Here is a 13,089-nt window from a genome sequence, read left to right on the forward strand (position 1 = left end):
GTAGACAAGTTAGTTGGGCATGGAGACAGTGAATTGAGGGTTGAGTCTTCTTACGGGAATTCAAAGCTGCGGGTTGAATCCCGGTTCCACCCTTTACTAGGTGTTTTAACTTCAGCGAGTAACCACTTTAATCTGCCTCCTGTTGTGTAAAATGGGTCTGCACCGCTGCTCAATCTAAACACAGTACCAGGTATATCCTTGAGCTTTCACTGCTACCTATCAGTATTGAGTGGCCTCCCACAAGTCACGTAAGTTTTGGGAGGACGAGAAGGTTTCAGCTCTGTGAATTGTCTTTTGCCTCCCGTAGCACTTGCCTTGCTTTCCTCCAGAGTTCAAAAAACTAAAGTGCAGCTGGCCCGATAGGACAATAAGAAAACGTAAGGATTTGGTGATGTAGAATCCCGAGAGGGAGGAAGCTTGTGGGCGGAGCTTTGTATTAGGTTTGCATGCAGCTACGAGATTGGTCAGGAGGAGAATTCGACAACCCCCTCTTATGATCCCACCCTAGGACTCACTGCGCTTGCGCACGTCCTGTTTTCACCGTCGCGAACCCACTACGTGACCTTATAACGTATGTCGCACTCACGTCGCCTGTACGTCAGCCGCTAGCGCCGCCGATGTTTGGCAGGTTGTCCAGGTAACCGCGGGAGTCATCGGAGACCCGTGTCCGTCATGCAGTTGAAGCACCTGAGGACCCTGCTGAGCCCTCAGGTGAGGAATCCCTTGCCTCTCCCATTCTCCGGCCCCACCAGGCATTCAAAAAAAAAAAAAAAAAAAACGGGGAACAGAAGTTCATACTTTTGAGCTTCTACTTTGTGCAGAAGATTGTGAAAGATCTTTCTGCAGTCGATGTGCATCGCTAACAACTATAAGCTTTTATTGCATCTCATAGGTCAGTTGAGTGCCAGGCCCCAAACTTAGGCTCTACGGGATCAAATCTACCTGCATTACGTCAAGGCTCTTTCTGGAGGGAAAGGCGCATATATAGATCACGATCACAGCTCTACACAGGATGAAATAAACGCTTTAGATATAAGCCCTTACAAAGGTAGAGCGGAAGCTGAACTCTCTTTTGGATTGTGAAAGTGTGTCTCGGATGCAGAAGAGGCTGGGCACTGGGGGAGGAGCCCAGAAATATAAACGATTGGGTCTGGGAGTTAAGAGGACAGAATTTGTGTCTTGGCTTAGCTCCAACACTGAATTGACCAAATGGTATCTCTGGCTTTAACCCTCACCACACGCAGTCTTTCCAACACTAGCTTCTTCATCTGGTAAAGAAAAGTCACAGAGAGAGCAACTGTAAGCGACTTAGGAGAATGTTAAGTAAAGCTCTACACAGAACAGAGCCTTGTAAGCCTTAGTGGCACAGGATAGTAATCTCAGCAGTTGTGGAGGTAGGTGGGTCAGGAGTGCAAGGCCAGCCTGGGTTACATGAGACTCTTACAGAAAGGGGGCGGGGGTGAGGGGTGGGGGAGGCCTGTGAGGTGGCTCAGTGGCTAAGGTACTTGCCACTCAGCCTGACTACCTGAGTTTGAGCCCTGTGACCCCACAGTGGAAGGAAAGAACCAGCTCCTGCAAGTTGTCCTCTGACTGCCCCACACGTCCCACCCTACCATAGATGTAAAGAAAAGGATTTAAAGAGCATTATAAACTGAAAAGCCATGAGAAGGATGATTGACAAGAGAGAAAGACATTCCCAATTGAAAGGACAGGCTAACTCTGCACAGATGAGAAGGTTGGCCATGGAGGAAGTGACTCATCAGCAGCATGAGAAACTGAGTTCAGATCTCCAGCATCCTCCTCAAAGCCAGACACACCTGTAATCTCAGGGCTGCGAAGGCAGACAGGTGGGTCCCTAGAGTTCTGGTCCTAGACCTCCAGCCTAGCCGAGTTCGTGAGCTTTCAGTTCAGTGAGAGACTCTGTCTTTTAAAAAAAAAAAATAACTAAGGCGGAGAATGATTGTGAAAACACTTGCCTGGACCTCTGACCTCTATATGCACACACAGACAGGCACATATAACCTCCACCCCAGATACACACATGAGCAGACAGACAGACAGACCTACATACAAAACAAGTATGCAGTTTGCAGGAGATGTTGCTAGTGGTAGAGCACACACTTAACATACATGAGCCCTTGCTTTCTTCTCTAGCACTAAAAGAACAAGTCCTTACCTGACTGTGCTGTTACATGCCTGTGATCTTAGAATTTGGGAGACTGAGGCATGAGGATTACTGTGAGCTCAAAGCCAGTCTGAATATATACAAGACCTTTTAAAAAATAAGAGTAGCCAGCATGGTGGCTCATGCCTTTAGTCTGAACACTCAGAAGCAGGGGCAGGCAGATTTCTGTAAGTTCAATGCAAGTCTGGTTTACAAAGAGAGTTCTAAGGCTACGTAGAGAGACTGTGTCTCAAAAAATTATTCTAAATTATATATGGCAGAATTAAGTCATTAATACATATGCCACAACAGCAGAATTTTTTTTTTCCAGAGCTGAGGACCGAACCCAGGGCCTTGCACTTGCTAGGCAAGCCCTCTACCACTAAGCTAAATCCCCAACCCCTACAGCAGAATTAAAGACATTAGAGTTTTAGCATATGAAGTCAAACGTAAATGGATTCAAATATTGGCTCTGCCATCTAAAACCTGTATGTATAAACCTGAGCAAGTCTCTTAATTTTCAATGCCTCAATTTCTCCATATGTGAAATGGGAATAATAATAGCTTCTACTTCAGGGTTTTGAAATGTGGTACTTAATGGATGTCAAGCATTTATGAAAATGCCTGCCTGGCTCTGATTCACTCAAGACAGTCCAGTCAGAGCACGTACTGTAGAGAGAGGAGAATTCACTGATTGTGGAACTCAGGAATGTTTGCAGGGTGTGCAGATGGAGTCCTAGCTCAGGGGTAGACAATAAAAAGTTGTGCTCCTTGCAGGGTAAACTGGTGCTGTAATCTATAATTTCAAAAATACCCTAATGGAAAAATTGGCAATAGAACCCTTTGGTCTCTTAAAAAAAAAAAAAAATGCTGTCATGGTGCAGCTGGGCCAGATGCCCAGGATGGACTCAACCCAGGAAGGAGGGTGATCAGACAAAGCTGATGAAGCACCTGCACCCCCTTCTACCCCACTGTAGTGGATGGTTGGGTCATGACTATGGTGATAGAGTGGCTGTTTTCTGGCTCTGGTTTGGGGATTGGGTGTGATGATCCTTTTCCCTTCATGTTTTGAAGATATTTGGGTTAGGTTTGGTAAGTAGAAGTGTGTTAAGCCCAAGTGGCTAATCAGACATTTGGAATAGGAACTAAGTTTTCTTACAAGAACAGAAACTTTTTGTGGCAGAGCCTGAAGGGACCACAGCTGGCGCAGTGAGGGACAAACAGGGAGAATGGCGTCACTGGGTGGTAGTCACTTGTTTTCTCCTTTGGTTTTGTTTTTAAGACAGGTCTCATATAGCCCAGGCTGGCTTCAAACTTGCTGTGTAACTGAGGATGACCTTATCCATGTGATCCTCCTGCCTCCGGCTCCTGGGTGCTGGGATTTCAGGCGTGTGCCACCCCACCTGTCACTCTCATATTCTTTTTTGCCTGTTTACTTACTTAGCTTTTTGAGGTGCCAGGGGTCAAACTCGGAGACTCATGAATGTAAAACAAGCACTCCTCCAACTGGACTATCCATCAGCCTTTGCGGTGGCCACTTTTAACTCCAGACTTTCAAAACGCTGGGCGGGCTTTTAAGCAGGGAAAGAGGCCTTGTTTCCATTCTCAGTTGAACAAGTCTCAGTTCTAGTTATGCTACTCCTTCTTCCAAGGCTCTCCCTGGGGTGGCCCCCTCTATGCTTCCTGCCCTTCTTCTGCACTTGTGTACAGACTCTCGGCTCCCTTAAACTGCAGGTCCTTGACTTCCTTGTGCTATCCATCACATCTGAGGTAATTCATCATTCAATGATATCCGTCCTTCAGAGCTTAATTTTGATCATTTAAGCATAAAATTGTCTTGGGCTTCTCTAAATCATTCCTGCATTCAGTACAGTTTCTTCTTATGGGGCCTTTACAGTTTTGTAGCATCTTATTAGGTCCCAGGGTAGGATCTATCTATGATTTGCTCTTTGTCTCTCTGTCAGCTCCTGGCCAAGTGCCTTTCTTGATGAAATGCTTGAAAATATTAATTGAATGAGTAGCTATAAAGACGAACATTTATCAGACAAGTTGATTTTTTTTCAGTAGCAGACTTGAGAGATGAGGGAACAAGGAGGCTGTTGCTTTTGGAACAGCTGACGCCTTTCTTTTGTGTCATGAGTGTCAGAAAGTGCATTAGGGACTCAGGAGATGGGTTAGTAGAGTCAGTGTTTGGTTAGCTTGAGTGAAGCCCTGGGTTCCTTCCCTAGCATGGCATAAACTAGCCGTGATGGTGCATGCCTTGAATCCTAGCACTCAGGAGAGGAAGTCCACTAGGGATCAGAAGTTCATGTCACCCTTGGCTATAGAGTGAACCGGAGGCCAGTCGGGGTTACACAAAGCCCTAGATAACATTGCTGTACATTCTAGGTATACAAACCGTTTCTTTTATTTTGTTTCATTTTGAGGGAAACACTGTGACAAGGATGTAAAGCAAAGCCACAGTAGTGGCTGATGAGACTGGAAAGGCTTTGTACATTGTAGACCAGCTCTGTGGTTACATTAACTCTTCACCTCCACAGGATGGCGCTGCAAAGGTGACCTGCATGGCCTGGTCCCAGAACAATGCTAAATTTGCTGTCTGCACAGTGGACCGAGTGGTGCTGCTGTATGATGAGCATGGGGAGCGGAGAGACAAGTTCTCCACCAAGCCAGCCGACATGAAGGTGGGGAGGACCACTGCATGCCCTGTGCCCTGCCTGTGCCCCAACCTATCACTGGTGGGAAGTGGAGCACCCCTTTTCTCAGTATGAGTCTTCTGGGTCTATCAGGAAATGCATGTGTCTTCCTTTCTCTTTCATTCATACTCATTCAGTTTGTTTTGATTTCTAGTACGGCAGGAAGAGCTACATGGTGAAGGGCATGGCGTTCTCTCCTGATTCCACAAAAATTGCTATAGGACAGACTGACAACATCATCTATGTCTACAAGATTGGAGAAGATTGGTGAGGACAGATGTGGGCAGTGGGTGGCCTGCAAAAGAAGAGTTGGGCGTGAGAAATGCCTCACTGGGGTAGCGATAGGTGGGGAAGCGGCGTTTAGTGCCAGGATCAGGTGTGGGAGGCAGGGACTTTCTAGAGTCTGCTGTGTCCATGCCTTTGCCTACCCCACAAGTCTGCCAGTCCCATCCCTGGCAGAATGAGTGTAAGGCCAGTGACAAGTCCTGAAAGCCAGCATTCTGCTGTCTTTGATGTAGCTCCAGGGCTTCTTGGGCACCCACTCACATCTCCATCAGACCTTCCACTGAAGGATAGGGAACACCTGTGGGCCAGGAAAGGTTTCCTGTCTTGCTCTCCTCTATCACCGTCAATATGGAGCAGTTATTTTAAGCATGCTTCCATTCCTTTTGCTTGGCAGGGGTGACAAGAAGGTCATCTGCAACAAGTTCATCCAGACGGTAAATCCCAGAGTTTGTCTGCTTGTGAGTGTGACCAGGCACTGCCTTTGCTAAAGCTGGTCTGACCTGCTAAAGGATGGCACTGCCTGGCTGCTCATTGACATCTACTAAAGAGAGCCTAGTTGTCTTCCGTCCTCCATAGAGGACTTCCCCTGTAGAAGACTAGGGTGCTGTCTGTGGTGGGTGTCGGCTGTCATAGAGCTGCTAATCCACACGGGCGGGTTGTTCCTTTACCCTTGTGCATACAGAGTGCTGTCACTTGTCTGCAGTGGCCTGCAGAGTACATCATTGTCTTTGGACTGGCTGAAGGCAAGGTAAAGGAGGGGAGGAACACTGGGGTAGGCGTTAGGTGGGGGATAATGGTCCTGGGTCAAGGTCGGGGCAGCAGGGCTCATCCTTTCCCTGGAGCCCAAGTGGGCACTGCAAAAGAATGCAGGAGGACCAGTTTTGTTCATTTTGGGGTTTTGGCTTTGTTTCTCATGGCCTGGGAGAGATTAAAAGTAGTCTAGCCAGACTCATGTATATTCTTCAATTTTTTTTTTTCAGGTTCGCTTAGCAAACACTAAAACTAACAAGTCATCTACTATCTATGGGACAGATTCTTATGTGGTAGCGCTGACAACCAAGTGAGTTCCAAAAGTAACACTTGGAACTGTCAGGCACAAGTGCATTTGACAGAAAGCAGCTTTGTCAGTGAGGTGATGGTCTCTCCCTCTGTGTCTGTCTTTCCTCCTTTGCTCTTCAGCTGCTCTGGGAAAGGGATACTCTCGGGTCACGCAGATGGCACCATCGTGAGATATTTCTTCGATGATGAAGGCTCTGGAGAGTCACAGGTATGCTTAAAGCATCTTGGGGGGGCGGGGGGGGCATTCCCCCCGCCCTGGGGGGGGGAGGGGGAAGCTGCATGTCTAAGCACCATGAGCTAATGGGGGAGGAGGCTGGAAGAGTGTGATCTTAGAGAGAAGCATTTGGATGCCACCACAGAGATTTGTGTTTAGGAGGCTAGAGCTTACTATTTATAGCAAGGAGTGGGTGGAAGGGACCTTGAGAGAGGGGGAAATAAAGATTCTAAGGGGGACAAAAAGTGAAAAGTATTTCTGTTTATGTAAATATATACATATACACAAATATGTGTGTATATATACATATTTATGTAACACATATACATACAAATGTGTTGAGGGAAAAACAGGCCAGCAAGATAGCTCAGCAGGTAAAGGTGCCTGGTCCCGAGCCTGACAGGGCCCACGTAGTGCAAGGAGAGGAATGACTTCTCCAAGTCATCCTCTGTCCTTCACCCATGTGTGCACACACGCAGTGTACACACGCAGTGCACACCTGCAGTACTCCCAGTACACATACACACACACAAACACACACAAATAAATAAAACATTAGAGAGTAAACTCTTTTCTTTGAGAAAGAAAAGATAGGCATAAAGGGAAACTTTCGTGTTTTACTCTATATAATTCAGTTCTGTATAAATCATTTACATTGTGAGTTACCTGTATAATTAGACATAGCCTTCCTTGAAAAGAAGCCATATGCTCTCTTGGGCATACACAGTGTTGGCTACTGTGTGCTGTCTTCCTTAGGGTGCCCTCACTAGAATATACCCAAGATCTCTAACACCACTATGTCGCAATTTCTCTAGAGTACAGGGTCAACAATATGTGTATATGGTATGTGTGTGTTCATGATACAGAGCATAGTTTGTTAAGTCTTTGGGATCAGGATGTGGTGTTCTGGGAAAATATTGGCGGGAAGGTTTTCTTTCCTATGGTGTGGTATGGTCAGTCAAGGATGTGTGGGTCAGCCACTAGGACTGAGGAATTTCTAGGGTGGCATCCTCAAAGTAAAACTGAAATGTTGTGTCTCAGGGGAAGTTGGTTAACCATCCATGCCCACCCTATGCCTTGGCCTGGGCCACCAACAGCATTGTGGCTGCTGGCTGTGATCGGAGGATTGTGGCCTACGGGAAGGAAGGCCATGTGCTACAGACTTTCGACTATAGCCGTGACCCTCAGGAGCGGGAGTTCACCACAGCTGCTGCAAGTCCTGGAGGCCAGTCTGTCGTGCTGGGAAGTTATGACAGGTAGGTCCCTGTCTAGTTGCATCTTCTACCTTCCTTCTCTGTGAACTCTGTGCCAGGCAAGTCATTCTGGACCACAGTGGTAGCCTGGACAGAGGCAATGTCTATTGAAAAGGATTCACAGGTTATCATCCATTGGACATTGGCAGCTTCAAAGTACAGGGTGCTGCCTCAGCCTGTGATTCCACAGCAGAATTCATTGAATTCTTCATGTTCCCCTAAAGCCTCCTTCAGATTTTGAGTTTATCCCACAGTACCATAATTGTTGCTTCTGTTTTGAGGGACCCTTGAGAAGAAGGCTGGGAAGTCATCTTTTTACCTCCAGTGCCTACATTGGCATCTGGTATGTGATTATATCCAGTGTTTAGTGAGTGAATAAAGAGTGACTCGGCAGATGTGCAGCTGGGGTCTGGGTCCCCTGTGTCTGACAGTTCTGTGTCTCTCAGTCTCTCAGTCTATTTGTCCCTCTCTGCTTTGACTCCTCCCACTTCATTCTTCCTCTGCCTGCGATCCTGGCAGCTCATCTTTTTTGTTTGTCCTGCTTTCTCCACTTCCGTCCTTTGGGGTTGTTTTTTTTGTTTTGTTTTTTGAGATAGGACCTCACTCTGTAGCCCTGAATAGCCTGGAACTCACTAGGTAGACCAGGCTGGCCTCAAACTTGCAGTGATTTCTCCTGTCTCTGCTCACCAAGTGTTTTCATTACAGGTGTGCCTTGACTTTCCAAACTCCCTTTGAAGCCTCTTGCCCTCCCTTGCCGGGCTGCCTTGCAGACCTTCCTCCCTGGGCTGCCTTGCTGGCCCATTCGTTTGCCTTAGCTTCCCTTTCTGGTAGACTGAGACTGCTTTCCTTTAGTTATTCATCTTCACTCTTTTGCTCTGCCCTCATCTCATCTAAAAGCCACAAACCTTTCTAGACTTCGGGTGTTCAACTGGAGTCCTCGAAGAAGCATCTGGGAAGAGGCGAAGCCCAAGGAGATTGCTAACTTATACACCGTCACGGCCTTGGCCTGGAAGCGGGATGGCTCACGACTCTGTGCGGTGTGTATTTAGTAACCCCTTTCTGTATTGGTGATAGTCTCCAGACTAGAACAAGATACTCCTTATGCCAGAGCACTCCACTGTGGCACTGTGCCTTGTGATGTCAACCTAAAAATCTGCTGTTAAAGGCAAGAAAGGGAAATGTATACCATTGGAGGCCTCAAGGGACAGTTTTCCAGATTTCTCCCTCTTTATCCAACCCACATGTGATGCCTGTAAGTTCTAAGGTCAACACCTCTTTAATTCTGATAGGTCCCAAACCTGCCTGCTCCTTTGCTGACTAATCATCTCTAGACTGTAACACCAAGGTTTGAGGTCTTGAGGGTATCTGACACCTTCCCCATGCCCCTGCACCATTCGTTGCCTGTCATGCTGTGTTCTCCCCCAGGGAACGCTCTGTGGTGGGGTGGAACAGTTTGACTGCTGCCTCCGAAGGAGCATTTACAAGAACAAGTTCGAGCTGACGTATGTGGGCCCTAGCCAGGTGAGCAGCCAATGGCCTATCATGCTGAGATCTCTCGGGGCTTGGGGCTCATTCATCTGTGTAACATTTTCCCACCTGCTGGCTGCAGCCACAGTCTCTACTTTAGCCTTCTTCATCCTTGTGGCAGAGCTGTTTTGGAGAACAGAATGTGTCAGGGTAACTTCCTGACAACTTTCTTGCTACATGACTGTCCCAGCACCAGGCTCTAGCGTACAGGGATTGAGTTATCTTTCTGGTATAAAGCTGTCTGCTCCAGTGCTGCCCATGAGAAGCATTGATGAGCAGGCTTACAAATGAGCTGTAAAGCTCCGGGACCCTGTTGTTTTAGAGGTGTGCTTCTCACGCTTCTCTGCCCTTCCCTTCCTTTATTGTCGATTTATTCCTTTATCTTTGTATGCTCTCACCTTTAGCCATACCCACACACATAATCAACAATCTTTAAAAAAAAAATAGACAATGTGGCCCATGAGTCTGAGGCCAGCCTGGTCTACAGATAGCAAGTTCTAGGCCAATTTGGGCTACATAGTGAGACCTTGTCTCAAAAACAGAAACAAAGCAGAAGCTGAATGTTGTGGGTTACCCTGGAAATTACTATAGCAGTTGAAGAAAAAGAAACTCTTAGCACTTAGGAGGCTGAGGCAGGACATTGGCCAGTTGGAGGCCATCTTTGGCACATAGGGAGACTCTCTTAAAAACTCAAAATAATAATAAATAATTATTTATTATCATTATTTATTATGTTTAATTACATTATCAATTAATATTATAAATTATCATTATTATACAGTAGTCTATCTTAATAGGTAGAGAGACTTGTACTAAGAGCTGTGGAAACAAAGTGAGAGATTGGTTCGATTCAGTAGAACTTGCAGAATCAAATGTATCATGCACAGCAGAAGAAGGACTGTGGATGTATTTCCTAAGTAGCAAATCCCCATGTGAGTGTAAGGCATTGCCGTTGTCAACAGTGTCCCCGGCCAGGCGTGGATGCAGGCATCCGCTGTGTTCAGCATCCTGGAGGCATGTGAGGGGCAAGCACCTTCGCTCCTCCTCTGTGCTGGGAAAGCCTGAAGGGCTCAGACTTGTCCCTTACCAGGTGATTGTGAAGAACCTGTCTTCGGGAACCAGGGTGGTACTCAAGTCACACTATGGCTACGAAGTAGAAGAGGTGAAAATCCTGGGAAAGGAACGTTACTTGGTGGCTCACACATCAGACACGCTGCTGCTGGGGGACCTGAACACGAACCGCCTCAGTGAGGTGGGGACCGAGGATGGAAGACGGGGTGACGGGACGTCCTTGCTAATTCTGGGGACCAGGACCCCAAGAAGTAAGATCCCCAAAAGAGGCCCTGACATTCTGATGTTGGTGACCTTGTTCCAAGGGACGAGAGGTGTAGAATCCTGGAGTGTGACTTTCCACAGTCTGGCTGTTTTTACACTGCCGGCTCTTGGAAGTGTAGGAAACGGGGCAAGGATCTGATACAGAGCATCTTGTGTGTGATACTGAACCCCCCCCGAACGAGGTCTCTCCTCCTCTGCAGTGACATCCTTCCAGCCTTGTCTTGGGTAATTGTCTACATTGTCTCTGGTGTTTTCTCCTCACTTTGCAGATAGCCTGGCAGGGATCTGGTGGCAATGAGAAATATTTCTTTGAAAATGAGAATGTAAGTAAAACTCAGCCCCTGCCAGCATTTCCATAAACCTCATTCCAGCTCCTAGTCAGAAGGCTAAGTGGGAGGGGTGGGAGGCAGCAGATAGAGGGTGGGGTCAAGCAGGAAACCTTGAGAAGGGAAGTCACCCTAAACTATACCACCCCTTCCACTGTTTTTCTCCCTTTCTCCCCAGGTATGCATGATCTTCAATGCTGGAGAGCTCACCCTAGTGGAATACGGGAGTAATGACTCCTTGGGCTCTGTCCGCACTGAATTCATGAACCCTCACCTTATCAGGTAACCTTAAGGTTCTCTGAACCCTTGAAAGCCAGAAGAATTCCTTCTGAACTTCTAAATTGTGTTTAGATTGCCCCCAGATCAGTCTGAAACTTCATCCATGTGGTCCCCAGAACCCTCACTAAGACCCCTTTGCCTTAGCATGTCCTTCATGTTTCAGCGTCCGTATCAATGAACGCTGCCAGCGAGGAATGGAAGATAATAAGAAATTGGCTTATCTTGTTGATATTAAGACAATTGCTATAGGTAAGTTGCTCTTATAACTTTAATAACAAAAAACAGACACCTGTACTGTACTCTGTATCACAGGATTGTGTCAAGGAAGTATCTAGGAAACTGAAAGGCACCAGGTAATCCATTTTTACAGCGTTTAAGTCCCTGTGGGCATGCCTGTGGTAAGTACCTAGCTGTGCATACAGATACGCAGGCCTGTCAATATAGTTACCATCTATCTCAGGGCCATCAAGTCATGAACAGTAGAGAACTATCAGCAACTGCAGGAATTTTCCTGCTTAGAGATCGTCACATCATAGACTTTTAGAACTCGAAGGGCCATCATTGTTTTCAATCCCTTGTTAGTAACTAGTAATAATAGAAGCTTAATTTTCATTCTGCAAGTATCACATTTATAATCTTTATCATTTTCTCCACCAAATGTTACAGGCCACAAGAATAGCACAGTACTCTCTAGAAAGTACAGACATGAGAATGCACATGCAGCTTAGCTGTAAGAACGGGACTCTGGTCAGCTAGCCCCCACCCCACCCCCACCCCCACCCCCATCTGCACTTGGTGCACTTAGGTCCTTGCCTGATGCAAATTCTGACTGTTGATGGTCGTGACATATTATGACATATTATTAAAACTTGCTTGCCCATGCCTAGTTCTGTCGAACCTAACATTTTTTGTTGTATTTACATTGAGTCTTTTGCTTCAGTCTTACTCATGGCATTTAAAGTGTTAAGTTTTAAAAGATTTATTTTTCTTTTATATGGTTGGCACTTTTGCCCACACATATGAGTGCGCGTGTACGTACCATATGCATGTCCAGTGCTCTTGGAGGTCATGCCACTCTCTGCTGAGTGTATGCTTAGGGTGGAATTGCTGGATCTGAGAAGAGCTGTGTTTTCAACTTCACTAAGTATTTCTCGGCTGCTCTCCACGGAGGCTGACCAGCTTCCTTCCATTCCTCTCACAGTCTCTCCCTCCGAGTCTCGGTTGTCTGGTGTGTGTGAAATGCTCCTGCGTTTCATATTGTCACTCAGATGTCTTCTTCTGTGAATTTCAGTTCTCACCCCGTACACATTGTGAAAGTCAAGTCGTCTCTGTTAGAGATGTGAAAGTCTTTACATATATGTGTGTGTGTGTGTGCGTGTGTGTGTGTAGCCTCTGATGGTTACTTACATTGCAGATTTTTTTCTCAGTCTGTGGCTTGACTTTCTCTTTTTAGCATCTTTAGTATTCAGACATTTAAATGTTGTTATACTTGTTTGTGCATTGCTCTTGGAGGAAACATGTACACATGGCATTCAAGTGGAGGTCAAAGGGCAACAGTGAGTTCTTTCCTTCTTCCATGTGGGTCTAAGGGATCAAACTCTAGCCCTGCATCACCACCTTTAAAAATTAAATAGGGGCCAGCGAGTTGACTCACATCTCCAGGTGCTGAGGGCTTGAGGGGGAAAGTACTCCTGCAAGCTGTCTTCTGACTTCTACATGTGCTCTTTGCAAATTAAAAATAATTAACAGGTAATTAAATGTTGTTCTTGTTTTTGTTTTTTGAGACAGGCTTTCTCTGTGTAACCTTGGCTGTCCTGGAACTCACTCTGTAGACCAGGCTGGAAAAAAAATTTTAATAAGAAAGACTTGAGGCTGGGATGTAGCTTGGTGGTAGAGAGCGGCGGGCCCTGTGTTTAGGCACCAGTACCGCAGACATGACAGTAACTGTGTA

General features: G+C 46.5%; 1 protein-coding gene across 2 annotated transcripts in view; it reads left to right on the top strand.

The window, feature by feature from the left end:
• Positions 1 to 565: 565 nt before the first annotated feature.
• Ift172 (intraflagellar transport 172) overlaps positions 566 to 13,089 on the top strand; it is a 42,651-nt gene continuing 30,127 nt past the window's right edge. Inside the window, exons 1-14 of one of the 2 annotated variants that reach the window (XM_028782813.1) lie at positions 566 to 711; positions 4,705 to 4,848; positions 5,015 to 5,127; positions 5,540 to 5,579; positions 5,828 to 5,893; positions 6,126 to 6,205; positions 6,325 to 6,412; positions 7,460 to 7,674; positions 8,585 to 8,708; positions 9,097 to 9,192; positions 10,289 to 10,450; positions 10,803 to 10,856; positions 11,038 to 11,141; positions 11,302 to 11,387. In XM_028782813.1, coding sequence (XP_028638646.1) covers positions 673 to 711; positions 4,705 to 4,848; positions 5,015 to 5,127; positions 5,540 to 5,579; positions 5,828 to 5,893; positions 6,126 to 6,205; positions 6,325 to 6,412; positions 7,460 to 7,674; positions 8,585 to 8,708; positions 9,097 to 9,192; positions 10,289 to 10,450; positions 10,803 to 10,856; positions 11,038 to 11,141; positions 11,302 to 11,387 — 1,411 coding nt within the window. In that variant the 5' untranslated portion in view covers positions 566 to 672. Of the gene's footprint in view, positions 712 to 1,006; positions 1,049 to 4,704; positions 4,849 to 5,014; positions 5,128 to 5,539; positions 5,580 to 5,827; positions 5,894 to 6,125; positions 6,206 to 6,324; positions 6,413 to 7,459; positions 7,675 to 8,584; positions 8,709 to 9,096; positions 9,193 to 10,288; positions 10,451 to 10,802; positions 10,857 to 11,037; positions 11,142 to 11,301; positions 11,388 to 13,089 lie in introns of those variants that run through there. The other variant, XM_028782814.1, reaches the window with a different exon arrangement.

Source organism: Grammomys surdaster, unplaced genomic scaffold, assembly GCF_004785775.1.
Source record: "Grammomys surdaster isolate TR1022 unplaced genomic scaffold, NIH_TR_1.0 885, whole genome shotgun sequence".
Lineage (NCBI taxonomy): Eukaryota > Metazoa > Chordata > Mammalia > Rodentia > Muridae > Grammomys > Grammomys surdaster.